The following is a 14,886-nucleotide window of genomic DNA, read 5'->3' on the forward strand; positions in this document are numbered from 1 at the left end:
ATACCCCTCATCTCTAAGGTTAGCTCAGTGGCACAGCTATGTTGATAGAAGAGAGATATATGACTCTTTTACTTACCGAAAGATCCAGCATTCCATTCTTGTGGACAAAATTATTGGTTCCATCGATGTGATCTGTGTCCTCCAAGCAGCTATAATTGATGCAGGAGTCAGTCAAACTCCGTGGGAGGTTGGCACATGCCAGTGGTTCATGGGGCATCTCTGGAATAGGTACTTGATTGCAGAGTTTTCGCATGTGCTCACTGAAGAAATCTGCATAGCCCACATTGAATGAGGCTAATGTGGTGTTGAAAGTTGCCACTGTAATGGTGGAGATTTGGGAGCGTACTGCAAGAAAAAAAATATGTGTCTTGGCAATTTGATTCTAATGATGCAATTATAAAATTAAGGCTGTAGCTATTGTGGCATTTTACAAGGGCTGTCTTTCTTTCCTGAATTCTGTACAGCACTGAAATGAAGAGAGGCAAAGGCAGCTTCATTCTTTTTGAAGTTCTATCTCTGGTCCTCAGCACAAAATTAGAACTGTAGATTAAAATTGCAGCAGCTTGAAACAATCCCGTAGGTGTCATTATCTCAACAGAAAATAACTGGAGAACAGTTTGCCTCAGACACTTCCCATAATTCTTTGAAATATCCCTAAAGCAGGGGCTGTGAAAAAAAGAAGTGCTGTAGATCCACTTTGCAGGCTCAATGTCTCCACCAGGGTATCTGAATAGCATTCCAGGTGAGTTAGTTAGCACCACTGTCAGTGGCAGAGCTAAACAGCCCATTTATGACACCTCACAGACATCGCTACAATACTTCTGGGTAAGAGGCAGCATGCGGCAAGCAGCATGACATGTCTGGAGGTGCCACTACCTGGTAATTTTACTGTGTACACATGGCCTAAGGGATTTTGGTCCTATTAATTTGCTGTTCTAGAGGCTGATCTTTAATTTTGTGTTAAAATAGGTAGCCAGTGCTTTCGGGACATCAAAAAAGGAACATATAGTTCTAATTTCAAATAAACCAGCTTTCTCTTTTCTGTTTTTCAGAGCAGTTTAGTTTGCACAAATCAATATCTGGAACTTTATTCTTCTCTAGCAGTCTTCAGGCATATCAATAAAACATTCTTCATCCTGGAAGTCACATGAACCTTCTCAGGACCAGATTATGGAGGAAAATTCTTTTTAAAGATGCATTTAAAAAAAGCCCATATTTTTCAGAACATGTGGCCATTACGTATTACTTCAGGTATAGGTGACGATTTTAAAAAACACATACAGAACAAAGTTCCCAACCTAGGGAAAATAAAATGACATCCTGTACTGTATCTTTCTTTACTTGTATTATCTTACCATATGACTTACTGACCAAGAGCTAAATGGTTTGTGGGTCTGTGGAGATAAGGGAGAATATAAACATCCATCATTTATACCTTACATGTAAGTGCCTGTTACTCCCCTGGATCACGTGGGTAGGGCCTAATCAAAGCATGGTCTCTTCTTTCCAATGTACCAACAAGCAGAGATGAGGCACTGCAAGGGTGGACATAAGTCAGCAGAAAATTATTTCCCAACTGCAGTGAACAGAGAGCAGAGAGGGAATTATGGCTGTACAACACAGCGTCACTTAGTATAGGTTGTGTCCTTGTGGCCTCAAAATGGTCAATGGGATTATTTGTACAGGTGCTATAAAATCAGGCCTGGAGTGCTCCAACTTAGGCAACTACAATATAGAGAAGAGATGTAACCATATGCTGGGAATGGCAGACACAGACCACTGGCATTCTGGAAGCATGGGAGTACTTTGCTATTCTCTACATGGAAGGCAGAAGGGGTGAAGCTATGTTCTCTGTCTGCTGCAGGAGCAAAGGGGACTGGATCAATGTCTGCATCTTCTCACTCAGCGCAGCAGCAGCTATGTCCTTGCTGTAGGGCTGGAGACACCAGTGCACCTTAAAAAATCTGCCTTCTTCCCCCCCAGATGGGGACAGCAGACAGCTCAGTCTGATCTAAACACTATGCTGATAGAATCCAGCTTTCATCAGCTTAGTTTATGTCGTTCAAAAAGCTGGTATAGCAACATACCAGCAGAAAGCTCCTTATGTCTCCATGAGTCAGCTCTGATTGCACAGCTGTAATACAGACAGCAATAGCGTAACTAGCATAGACTGACTGGTCATCAAGTCTGGGGGTGGGGGGCATAGAAGTATCAGCTGCTGCTGCAGCTGCATGATTGCAGTGGCGCCATGACACCACCCAGAAGTTGCTGCTGTCCCCATGTATCCTGTTGTCCCAGGTGCCCAGCTGCTTTGTTAAGGACCATAGCTCTCAAGCTTAAAATTAATGTCATGTGATTTAGTTTCAGCCCTTTATTTGAAATGATGGGGACCAAATGAACTAAAAATAGAAAGAGCAGGAGTCTACTGAGTGTTGTGTATGCCCCCCATGGCTTTTGTAGAGGGCCCTGAAAGGTATGCTCTGGTTCAGTGGAACAGGAAGCCACCAGGAAGATTAGAGCACACATGGGGCCTTCAGTAAGCAGAGGACACTTTGCTCCACATCTACATCTCAGCTGACCACAGTGGAGCAGCTGAACAATGTGTTCAGTGTTCCAGTAAGATTAGATGGGGGTTGGTTTGTTGCAGTGCCATCCAGAAAAAAGAGATGCAACTCCTATGGCCAAAGCCACTGAAAAAAAGATAGGTATTTGTGACAGGACCTGTGCCCTAGGGGTGGCTGTGACACCCCCTGGTGGACATGTGGCCCTTGCTTTGGCCCCTTGGGGTAGCCTTCCCGGTTATTTTGCCTTGATATTGCTCAAAGCGTTGGGAGGCTGCCCCAAGGTCTCAGAGTGGGTCCAGTCCACTGCAGATTTGCCACTTGGGCACTCAGTTGTGGCCCTTCTGGCCCTATTAAGGCGATAGGGCACCAGGGGCCTTATAGGCCATGTTCGTAGCCTCTGCGTTCCCCTATAGCCATACCCATGCCTTCCAGATGACACTCCAGACTTCTTCACACTGGTTTGTACAGGCTTTGGTCGTCTTCACTTTGGCCTGCTGGTTACTCTAGCTGCAGACTTGTAAGCTTGGGCTCACCCACACTGGTTGGCACCTCAATCCCATCCTTATCATCAATCACTATGTGGCCCCTGTCATCCCTCTGGGCTCAGGCACTAGCCTTCTGAGATCACGTGTATCTGCTTTTGGGGTCTGGTTTTAGGTCCCCCTTCAGCTTCCACTTGTCTCTGTTTCCCAACTCAGGATCCAATTCAGACATGCCCCTCCCCCCAGATCTGAGAGTGGTTTGGGAGCCTGTCAGGGTATCTCCTGCGGCACCTCTCTCCTAGGAACTTTACTCCCTACAACACACAGTATCAGACTACCTGCCTTCCTCCAGGCACTGGGTTTATATGCTCTGGAGCCCTGCCCCTTTTGGTCAAGTGACTCCCTAATAAAGCACAAGGGGTTTTCCTTTTGCTTAATAGACAGCCCGCCCCTCCCTGCTACAACTTAACTCTGCTGCTTGCAGTCCTTATTTTTCAGCTGCCTTGAAATCTGCACCCCTGATCCAGCTCTTTGCAATGCAGCTAGCTTTGGCTCAACTGCCTGCCTATACAGCAAGGGCTAGCCTGCAATCCTTTCCCCATTAAGTAGCAGGGGTCTTTGGCTCCCTGTTACATATTATATCAGGCCAAGGATATGCAGTAGGGGTTTTTTAGGAACAGAATGGCTTTCTGTTACTCAGGCTTTGTACTTAGTGGTTATGCCCAAAACCACTTGGTTGCAGCTGAGGTCTGGTATCTATGCGGTAAGAAGTGCTGTGTAGCCAGAGCTCTCTATGAGGCAAAATTGTCCAGTGTGGCCTGTAACTCAGATCAGCTGCTGAAAGCCACATTATTTCCTCCCATTAATTAAAAACTTATTTTTATCCTGAAATAGGTCAAAAATGGGTCAACCTTTTGGAGAACATTTTCACCAACACTGCATCCTCCTTTATTTTCTCCCATCAGAATTTCAGTGTAAGATGCCATTAGAATTCCACATCTGGAAATTGTTTGACTAGACTATTTTACTCTTTTCTGAAAACTCTGACAGCTGGTCCCCCTAACAGACACAGCAGCTAGCTGAGCACATGCTAATAAAAAAACACAGATCTTTGATAGTGTGATACATTCTCACCTTAAGGTGAACCATACATCACCAGTATTACTGAGAGTGGTCACTAACCTAAACATTTGTATAGAAAAACAGCCCCTTCTCTTCTGAATGTTAAAGGGTTTCACAGGAAGAATGTAAAGTAGCTATTTTGGGACCTAGCTTGGGATTTTTGTCTGCCTTCCTTCTCTGACACAAATTTCCTTAAGACTCTTAGGCAAATCACTTAGGGTCAGATTTTAAAGGTAATTAGGTACCTAAAGCTTTTAAAAATCAAGCTCTTAGCCTCTGTGCATCTTAGTTCCCCTTGGTAATATGGGAATAATAATCATCTCCCTACAACAAAGAGGTGCTGTGGGGATATGTTCATTAAAACCTGTGAATAGTTCATGCACTGGGAATAATGAAGATACTGTACTGCAGATAGATAAATGGGAGTTTTAAATCTTTTCTGCATCTGGTTAAAAGGAAAGCAGCAGTTCCCCATGCTTGATTTTGCCATCAAGGCAGTAGAATAGCTCTTTATTAACAGCACCTTCCTTACAAGGCTGAGCTGTCTTGTAGGGCTTTTAAAATTGCACACTTAGAAAAAAGTGACAATGCTTTTGTCCTGTTGGTAGTCACTTCCCTTACTGAAACAGCAGGAGCATAGTGCTGATGGTCTGGCCATATGCTGATAAGAGCGATTATAATCTGCCCATCTTCGTTGCCTTTGTAGTTTGGCAGGATACTGCAATTTGATTAACTTCCATAATTGGCAAGTCAAAGTATTCAAAATGTTAAGTCAAGTTCCAAAAAAACATGGAGCCTTTCCTTTCTTCTAGTCTTGGAGCTCTTGTTGTTTGCCTTTTGATTTTTGAGTCTTTAGGGTTTACATTGTTACAAGGTTTAAAGCTTTTCTCCATAACCATCTCAGGGTTAAGGAAATTTATTTATATTAGGTGCAAACTGAGATTTTCACAAAGTCTCCTAATTCCAGCAGTTGGAAGTTTAAGAAAAGCAAATACTGAAAATGCATAATAATAATAATAATAATAACAAAACCCATTACTGCTGATTTCTAACCCCATATTTTTGTGCCATGATGTTGTGCACTGTTAAAAAGGTGTTGTTTGCCATCCCAGAGGTGGCTGAACATTCTTCAGTGAAACTACTAGATAAGTCTAAAAGACATTTATGATTATCCCAAGTAAATAAATAATTAGATATATAGAAGAACAGAAATTCTAAAGTGAGATTAACCTAATATTCATTAAATGAGAATGCCAACATCATCTCAGCCCCTTGCAGCTAATACCTCAATGAGACATTTGCTCTAGTTGTACTTAATTTACCTTCTTTGACTGTATTCTCTCCATGGCTGTTTGAGTGGTCAGGCAAATCAGTGACGAGAGTATGATGAGAGTGTGAATGCCTAGCACTCAGGCTCTCCATCTCCGTAGGCGTGTCAGAGCTTCCCCGTCTGGTAAACTTTCCTATAGACAGCATAAGAAATAGACATTCAAGGCCAGATTCTTTTCCACATATTCAGCATCTAACTAGTCAACCCTGCTCAAGTCCCTGAAAAACCACAAAGCACAAAGATGAATATGTCTTCTTCTACTTGCTATTTGTGACAATTTTAAGGCAAGGATGACAATATGTTACAAAAGTAAATGTGACAACAGTCTGGTAGATGTTTAAGTAGGATGGAATGGGCTCACATGTACACACCTAGAACACAGAATAGGAGCTGCTCCTCAGTTTCCAAGTGTAAGGATTGCTCTAGGAGTCTCTGCAATGGAAACTGAAGTAGGAGGATGGGGTTTGTTGAAAGAAGCACGAATCTAAGACCATCAGAAAAAAAATTGAAGCAGAACAACCAAACTGTGAAATACTTACATGATAGACTGGGAAGTCTGCCTTCCTACAAACTTATGAATTCTGATTGTTTTTTATTAACTCTGTGGACAACTCTAACCCACAATGTTTATTATGTCTGCTGCCATGGATCGTGTCACATATTGTATACTCTCTTGTCATGCATACACATATTTAGAACAGCTTACATGCAGTTTAAACCTTAAGTGGGCCGACATACAGTCCTGTTAAACTGGTTAAAATCCACCTAGAACCAGACCTAGTTCAAAAGTGTACCTAGATAATCAAGTGCTATTTTGGACTGGTTCAGTGTTATGTGTGGATACCAAGTTTTCTGTGACACAGGTCTGGTGAATCCTCCACACATCCTACATTGCATTATTCCTCATGCTCTTCCTCTCCACTCCCCCAGCACATACAAACTGCTACAACTGGCTGCTCTGGTATGTAGCCAGAACTCTACTGTCCCCTTTGTTGACACTTAAAAAAAAATCAATGAGCTCCTTTACGCTGCTTGTTCAAAAAATGCTATCTAACAATCAGCTGTGTTTTCATTCCCTATTTGATCTCAGCCCATCATTGTGCCCTCCAGTCCCTACGAACCAAAAAAATAGGTACAACCACTTACGTCAAGCAAGCACATTGCAGACTTTGGTTATATGCAGCTATGGAAGGCTACTGAATTCATGCTTAGGAAACAAGGGAAAGCAGAAAAGTGACAACTCCTACAGCTATAGGTCACTCATTGTCAGTCTGTGATCTCAGCCTGGCAGCACAGCCACTCATTGTGGCCAGCCACCCCACAGTTGACCACCCAGACTGAGCAATGCTGGCCTGAAGCCTCCACCAGGGGCTAGCCCTCTGCCCACTTCCAGTCACCAGAGTGGGCAGTCAGGGTCAGCTGACTCACCTTCCCCCATAAAAGCTCCTGAGCAGAAACAGGAAACGGTCCTTATAACAGGGTTCAACCTGATCACAGACCAGTTTGCTGTTTCCTCCAACTTGTGCTCTGACTCCACTCTCTGTTTGATCTCCCAGCTTCTTGACCTGGCTTGCTCTCTGACTCCACTCTCTACCTTATCTCCTGATTTCCTGATTCAGCTTGTTCCTAGACCTTGCTCTCAGACTCATCTCCTGGCTTCTCCCTAGATTCTGCTCATTTCTCTTGAACCTGCTTGGTACCTCAATTCCTCAAGTGGCCCCAGACCTGGCCACCCAATATTAATGGCTCACAAAGCTGCTACAGGGCCATCAAAAGAACCATTAATGTTGACTGGTTCTTCCTTGATAAAACAACAGATATACTGAAGAGATTGACCGAGATAAAGGAAGCAGGTTTCTTCCCATGTTGTTTGAAGAGACATAAGAAGATATTAGAAACTGCTGTTAAAAAAGGAGTGCTCTTTCTGAGCTAGGGTGAACCTGGGGACTATTGGACTTGAACAAACTAAGTAGAGTTATTTTCAGGATCAGAAAGAGACAAACTGATATTTAAGAAGTCAGACAAGAGGATGTAGGGCCCTGAAAAGATTGAGCAAACCCCAAATGGCTCTTGGAGTGGTGAAAACATTGGAGGAAGGAATTCTGAATGGAGGTTTAGTCATTTTTTTCATGAGTCTGCAAGTCTCTGTTTTTGCCTACAAATAAATATGGACACTGAAGACGTTATTTTGCAAAACTTCTGAGCTCCTTGTCACATATGCCTAAAGGGTTCAACTGTAAACTGGAGTACTCATGTGTGGAGCTCAAAGTAACCAGGGAGAACTGAGAAGCTGACCACTGGGTGCCACGTCCAAGAAAGAGCATCAAACTGCACTGCAGGAGGCAAGCAACTGGGCCTGGATGCTGCCCACATTCAATGGGTTTAGAAGCTTGCCAGATTCACTGTTTGGACCTAAACACAGTATCTGATAAGTATCCAGTGGGGCAAGATCAGAGAGATGCTGTAACACCTTTCTCAGTTTGCATACCACTCTTTTTCTGGCAAGACTTCCACCGCAGCCACAGGTAAGAAAGGGTTGGACTCTCTTGGGATATTTTTGGTCCCTGTTACATATACTTGTCACAAACAAACTGACCTAAACATAGTATATGAGGTCAGCAGTCAGCATAACTATGTCACTTCTGTAATAGGTATGCAATCCTGCAGGTGAGGGCAAAGGGCATAAGTGGACAGTCTGAACACCTGAGAAGTGGAGGAATAATAAGTCTCTGCCATCATTTGAACATTCTGGAGGAGAATAACTCATCAAAGTTGGGGCTGAGAGTGTCACCTAATATGGTGGTCTGCCATCCTCCCCTCTCAATGCCACGCCGATCCTCCCCAATCCCGGAGAAGCTGCCGAAGGAAAATGTGCTGCGAGTGGGCGACACGTCCAGATGGTCCTCATGAAGGAGAAAGGGCACACCCATTCTTCGCTGACGTTTTTTCCCTGTGTGGTGGTAAGGAATTGATCCCTTGCGCTCGCGCTCCCTATCTTCTTTGCGGCTCTTGAACTGCAGAAGAAAGAGGTGGAGTAGGTTAGAGTCAGCCAGAAGCTGAAGAGAATCTGACTAGTTACAGAGAAAGGACAGAAACAGATGCAGGAAAAGCCTTTAGGACCCACCTCAGACTCCCCACTCAAACTCTGTAACATAGCCTGGTCATAGCCCTGATGGGTATTGGTACTCTGACACAAACTATATGTTAAAGATCCAGAGTACCTCATGTTGAGCTGACAGCCAGATCTTTACTATGGTGACTACTAGGGTAGGGATTTATTGCCCTAATGTACATCTCCATTCATATCTACACCTTCCTATAAACAACCTCAGACTTTTTTATTTTAAACATTTTATTATTACATTTGTCACTATTATTATTCTGATTGCTCTTGAACCTGCATCGGTGTCTTCTGTCTTTCCCCACATCTTTTCCTGTGTTATTATGCAGGGAATCAAACAATCTTTTTTGATTTAGTGCTTTTTGTTTCATCACAAGATGGGATTTTAATTTGTACACTCTTCAAAACTGTACTAAGGACCTCAATAGTGGAGTGCTTTAAACAAAGACACAGATACTTTGGTGGGGTAAAAATCAGCTTAAATTAATTGAAATTGAGAGTGCTACTCTGATTAATATTATTTTGAGGATCTGGTCACAAAATTAACTCCCCTGTGGAAAAAACAAAAACAAATTGATTGATTTCAGTAGCATTTTTATCTGAGTAAAGGTTTCAGTCTGGGACCATATAGAAAATATGAATACATTCATGCCCAGATAGACGTTTCCTTCAGAAGAAAGCAAATTCAAATCCCACATTCAACCTAACCACAGAGTCAGTACAGGCCTTTAAGTATTATAGATGATGATACTGTAATGTCGTTAGTTATAATTCTTATCACCTTCTTAAAGATGTTCATTCCCAGGTCTGTGGAGAGATCTGGAACTGCAGGCCTGCGTAGGTTGGTCAGTGACACCTTGGAAAAGGCCTCAGTGCTGAGTGATTTTTCTTCTTCATTGCATTTCATTGTGAGATCCTTCAGCCACCACAAGAAAACAGTACAACAAAAGAAGAAATAGCTGATAAGATATCCTATATCCACAGATCACCTATGCTAGGAGACAGCTACAAAGAAAGACCATAATTTCATCAAAAAATATTCCCATATGAAGATAAACGAGATTTCAAAACTTCTGTTATTTTGGCTGTGGTGAAATATTTGATCATTATACCACCAGAAAAGGCATCAATTATGAATGATGGTCCAATAGATAGGGCAGTAGGCAGAAGTCAGGAAATTTGATGTCTGTTCCCTCCTCTGCTACTAATACATTTTCTAACCTTGAGCAGGTCAGTTCACCTCTCAGAGTCTCAGTTTTACCAGTATATATTAGTTGTGGATAGTTATTATTACCTTCCTTTGAAAAGAGTTTTATTTAAGAGTCAAGTACATACTGGGCGCATCTACACAAGACCTTTACTGTGCAGTAGACTAATTAGCTCTGGAGTAAACATTGCATATCTACATGTGTGCCTCTATTAGGCTGGAGTAAACTAATTTACTTTACAGCAGGATTGTATTTGTAAATAAAAGTACTATCCTGCTGCAGAATAAAAAATTCAACTGCTCCAGTTGAAGTCAACAGAAATAATCAAATTAGCTGACGTATGCAGACAGTTAAGTTTCTGGCAAGACCAAGCTATTGAACGTGTGACACCACCCCGAAAAATGCGATAAATAGGGCATAATCCTGGTCCTGAGTTCCCTCTACTCTCAGTAATATCTCTGGCTGCCACTTCAAGTGATAAGCTCTTGGTTTATGAAATGCTTTGGGTCCTTTTAGCTGGTAGACACTAGTGCCTTTTGTAGGCACATTCACTGTTTTCTAAATTCTGTGAACCAATTCACATCACACAGTTTGAATCAAATCTCAATTTGAATTTCAATTTGAATTAAGAGTTAATAGTTCATCACTGACCATCAAGGAGGTTTTTGTACATTTCTGCACTTGTGCAATAGAGGTGGCAGGGGGCACTAGACACTGCTCACCATTCACAGTCAGAGCCACAAACCTGTGCTCACTTGCTACACCTGGTGGTGGGCATGAGCAAGAGTAAGCCCTAGATACCTGTGAGATATACAGGTTAATTAATACAGTTTAAAGTGCCTAGTTTGGACTGCCCTCGTCTGCATTAACTTTAATCCTCATTCAATGAGAATTACCTAATTCACTCTAGAGCCAATTTTAATAAGGACTACAAATGTTCACATGTATATTATGATGGCTGTAGTCTGGATTAAACCTAGAAAAACATAACATCTCTAAAAGGCCTAGAAAATTAAGTCAGGATTGTTATTGCGCATCAATAACTAAATCTCTGTACTACTACTTGTGCTGAGTTAGCCAAAAGCACACAACAGGATTTGGGTCCAACCATGCTAGCTGGCTGCTACACAGCACATAAGACAGAGCGTCTGCCCTGAGGAGGATTTGCCTAATAAGAAAAATCAAATTAGTACAGAGGATTGTACTATAGATCTTTTTTGCTGTCCTCCTGCATGGCTATAACTACCAGCCCATTAATATTTTTGTGACCTTCCAACTGTTATCCAGTTTAAATTAGCATGGCATCCAGTCATTACAGCCATACTAGTCTTATGTTTAATTTAAGCTTTCATTCTTTATCTCTGCAGTGTTACTGCAAGGCCGCAGAGATTTTGTGTCTTGGTTCTGTCCCCTATGCTGGATTTACTGCATACAGGTGCAATGCAGGTTTTTCTTTTATATTGCTTTGTTGGTATTGAAACAAGTTTCAATGAGAGTCACCAACTAGAGTCATGAAGAAGGTATTAATTTGACTCGTATTCCATTTAGTAGCTCTTCTGTTATGCAACAGGGATCATGATACATTTTCAATTTCCTGCTGAATGAGATATTTTCTAATATATATTTCAGTTCACTAGACAGTGAACTAGAAGTGTTTGTATGCAACTGTATACTCATTTGATCAGAAATAATTTGCTGTAAAATTATATTTTAAATTTGATATCACATATAAGCAGTCAGTGTGACAAATGTGCTAAGGTTTAAAGAGATGGAAGAAATTATGTGGTAAACCCACATTCTTCCTATATACTTTGAAGTTCTTTATTAAATCTCTTTGCCTGCCCTGAGTTGATTTCTTAGAAGTCATTTCTTCTGCAGTGTCTAATATCAGATGACAAAGACAAAAACAATTGAAGAGCAGAGATAAAGTATATCATCAACTCTGGTGCTGTTTCTGCCACCTATTTTGCTGCATAAAGCCCCAAATAAAGGGAGCCATGAACTCAGAACAAGTTTGGGGCCGCTTGTTCAAATCTGTTCATTTTGAGCGCTGAGTCCTAATACTTACTGCGTTTTATTTTCCATTGCAAAAGTTATCATTGGAATTAAGTCAATCAAGAGAGCATGATGACTATGCCACTACCTTGCTTTTTCGGGCTCGTATCATGGCTCCATAACAAAACACTGATTTCTCAGTTTGCAAATCCTTAGTTCGAGAAAAAGAAAGACCAAGCAGGCAGAAAAATAAAGAAAAGTGTGACTCCTTCCATTTCTCTGGCTGAAAACCTTCAGCATATCCTATCTGCCTCTGTTGCTCATGCTCTACTGTAATGTTTACTTGCAGTGCATGATTCAGGGACTAGAGGTCTCTGTGCGCTGTAGAGAGTCCCAGACAGGGTGTGGTCCCTGACAAATACATGAAACAAAGCTGAAACTCCAGCTGTCTGCAATACCGTTTTGTCTGGAGTCATAGAAGTTTAAAATGGACTGGAATCCACAGAGAATACAAAATGGATGAGATTGACAAGGAGTTCTTGCAACAATGACTAAAGCAAATGCCCAAAGCACAGGATTTTAAAAGCAGTTACATTTACCTGTAAATTACCAAACGTATTTTACAAGCAGGTTTGTGAACATGAACAGCATGAAGAGATCCTTTGCAGGTGAAAAAAACAGCAAGTAACATGAGACATCTGGTAAAAATTACCAGAGTTGGCAACACAGTTAGTAGAAAAGGATGTCTTTTTGAAATTTGCTATAGAGTTCTACAGCAGAGACAATTCTGCAATATGGAATGAAGCTGTAGAATTTATTTTCTACTCCAGTCTACAGGATAGAGAGACCACATCATAAACATAGCAAAAATGACTAAGGAAATTAAATGGAGATCTTTCTCTTTGAAATCCTTTTTATTTATTTATTTATTTAAGACTTGACTCCAGCTACTCAGAACAGGCCTTTACTGCAGCAGGGAAATCAGCCCTGACTTTTGTAGAGCAAAATGAACAATGAAAGGAAGAAGAGGACTGAGGCATGTAACAATCTAGAGAGTCTTTACTTTGCTTTCCTTCAACTCCACAGTGCTTTAAGTCTGTTGCAGCATTTCAAAGAAGGGGGCCTTGTATCTTGTTTCTTTCTCCAAACAGAATGTCATACAGAGACTTTGATCATCACATTCCTTTAGTTTCAATTGGCATGGTTTTATAGCATAGAGTTAAATCAGACCTGCACATTGAATTCCAGTACAAAGGCATTAAGACTACTTCTGACAACTGCGTAAGGGCACTGTCCACACTCCACGGGATCTGATCACAGACACTGTAATTATAGCTAATACTAAAGAGACATTACTAATAATTCAGCTAATATTTTACAGAAGTACCAAGGTTATTTTTATGTAGCAGTTGCTTACCTGAGTTTTATGCGTATTTACCAGAGAGGGTGCAGCAGCCACCATTGAACTGCTGCGGGGTCTTGGCAAGGGAGTGATCTCTGGCTCAGGTGGTTTCTCTGGCTTTTCCTGTAGCATATGCCTCAGTCTTTGCAGATAGTACATGAGAGACCACTGTGTACCCTCCTCTGACCAATGAGGCTGCAGCAAACAGCGGAGCACAGCCACATCAAAATAAGTGGCATAGCGGGACTTTTGGCATGGCGGGATCACCACAGAAATCCTGTTATGAAAAATAAAAGCAGTCTTAGAAAATACCCTGCCCAAGGCCTGTGCTCTGTCTAGATACCCAACTGCTCTCTAAATATACACTGGTCTGTTTTAGAAAAAAGGCTAGAACTTTTATTTCCATCTCTTCTAAAGGGTTCTTTAAAACAGAGGGAAACTTGTTATGCTATGCCCCACTTTGGCAAACAGGGCAGTCACCTAGAAACCTAGGCTAATGATGCCTGCACTGGTCACTAAAAGGTTGTTTTAGAGAGAGGCAAATACAGAAGTATTCATGCTGCCCCCAAGACCAATGTGCTTTACTAGCAACTGACAGGTCAAAGAGAGTATCTTAAGGCACTCTTGCTTTCCAGGCATCTGTAGAGAAGCAACTCTGGTGCTGTTTCTGCAGCTTCTCCTGCTTGGGCTGGAAGCAATATTTGAGCCTGGAACTATGAATAATTCTGCCAACTACTTTGGACCTAATCTATTGTTTAAAATTACGTTCATGTTTAGGTGCTTTGCTGGAAAACAATTTGAACAAGTTGAAATGGAGATTTTAGGCATCTAGGTGAGTAGCTGAGTGAAAGGTTTGCAGTAAATACTGTTTGTCTCAATTCTGTCAAAGCTGTGCACTTGTAGACAGGGTGGCTAGGAAGGATGTATCCTAGACGAATGTGTTAATTTAAAACTTGAAAAACTGCTTGGTTTGCTGCCAGCATCTGTAAATGGACCTTACACAACTCCCTTAGGTCTATTTTAAAAAAACTTTGTTTTTGAAGATTGAACCCTGTATGTCAGCTTGTGTTACTACATTCAGTCTAAAAATTCATATATTTTAATGAACTAGGAAAATAGCAGTAAGGATAACATGTGATGCTACTTTTTGGTGACTTAAAAACATTTAAAAAATAAACAGAAAGTAACCAGTTGTTAAATTAAAAACACTATCAACCCTTTCCCACCAACCTGACAGTAAAGTTTTTAGCAGAAAATCCAAAACTGTATGCATAGGACAGAACCTATACAAAAGATTGGTACACAGCTCAGACAGACCAGAAGCATCCCAAGGAAAGCAATAAAACCTGTCCAGCTAGACTCTCAATGCTAGCTCAGCTGCACAGACTGGCAAGGGCTAGAGGCCAGTCTCCACTCCATGCTATACCTCTCCCTGCCTCCCTACTCAAGGGAAGGAATAAGCGGGGAATGCACTCCAAGTCCCAGTCAAGCCCAAAGGATGGGGGTGTTCTCTTTGTGAAGTACTGGCCTGGATTGCTATGACTATTTCTACAGCAGAACCAGAGACTCAGGATAAGAATGGATTTTAATATTGCAGAGGATCAGCTGAAATGAAGAACTTAAGAAACAGATAATTATCCAGCATCAGGATAAGCCTGAAAT

The 14,886-nt window shown here is 41.6% G+C and overlaps 1 protein-coding gene across 1 annotated transcript in view; it reads right to left on the reverse strand.

The window, feature by feature from the left end:
• The window catches only part of UNC80 (unc-80 homolog, NALCN activator), a 230,274-nt gene that overhangs the window by 184,482 nt on the left and 30,906 nt on the right, over positions 1 to 14,886 (reverse strand). The window contains exons 8-12 of the mRNA XM_019523430.1: positions 13,240 to 13,501; positions 9,401 to 9,535; positions 8,290 to 8,512; positions 5,491 to 5,631; positions 77 to 345 (exon numbers count right to left, since the gene is read on the reverse strand). Of these exons, the coding sequence (XP_019378975.1) occupies positions 77 to 345; positions 5,491 to 5,631; positions 8,290 to 8,512; positions 9,401 to 9,535; positions 13,240 to 13,501 (1,030 nt within the window). The remainder of the gene's footprint in view (positions 1 to 76; positions 346 to 5,490; positions 5,632 to 8,289; positions 8,513 to 9,400; positions 9,536 to 13,239; positions 13,502 to 14,886) is intronic.

This window comes from Gavialis gangeticus, unplaced genomic scaffold (genome assembly GCF_001723915.1).
Source record: "Gavialis gangeticus isolate Ggan-Ray unplaced genomic scaffold, GavGan_comp1, whole genome shotgun sequence".
NCBI classification, from domain to species: Eukaryota; Metazoa; Chordata; order Crocodylia; family Gavialidae; genus Gavialis; species Gavialis gangeticus.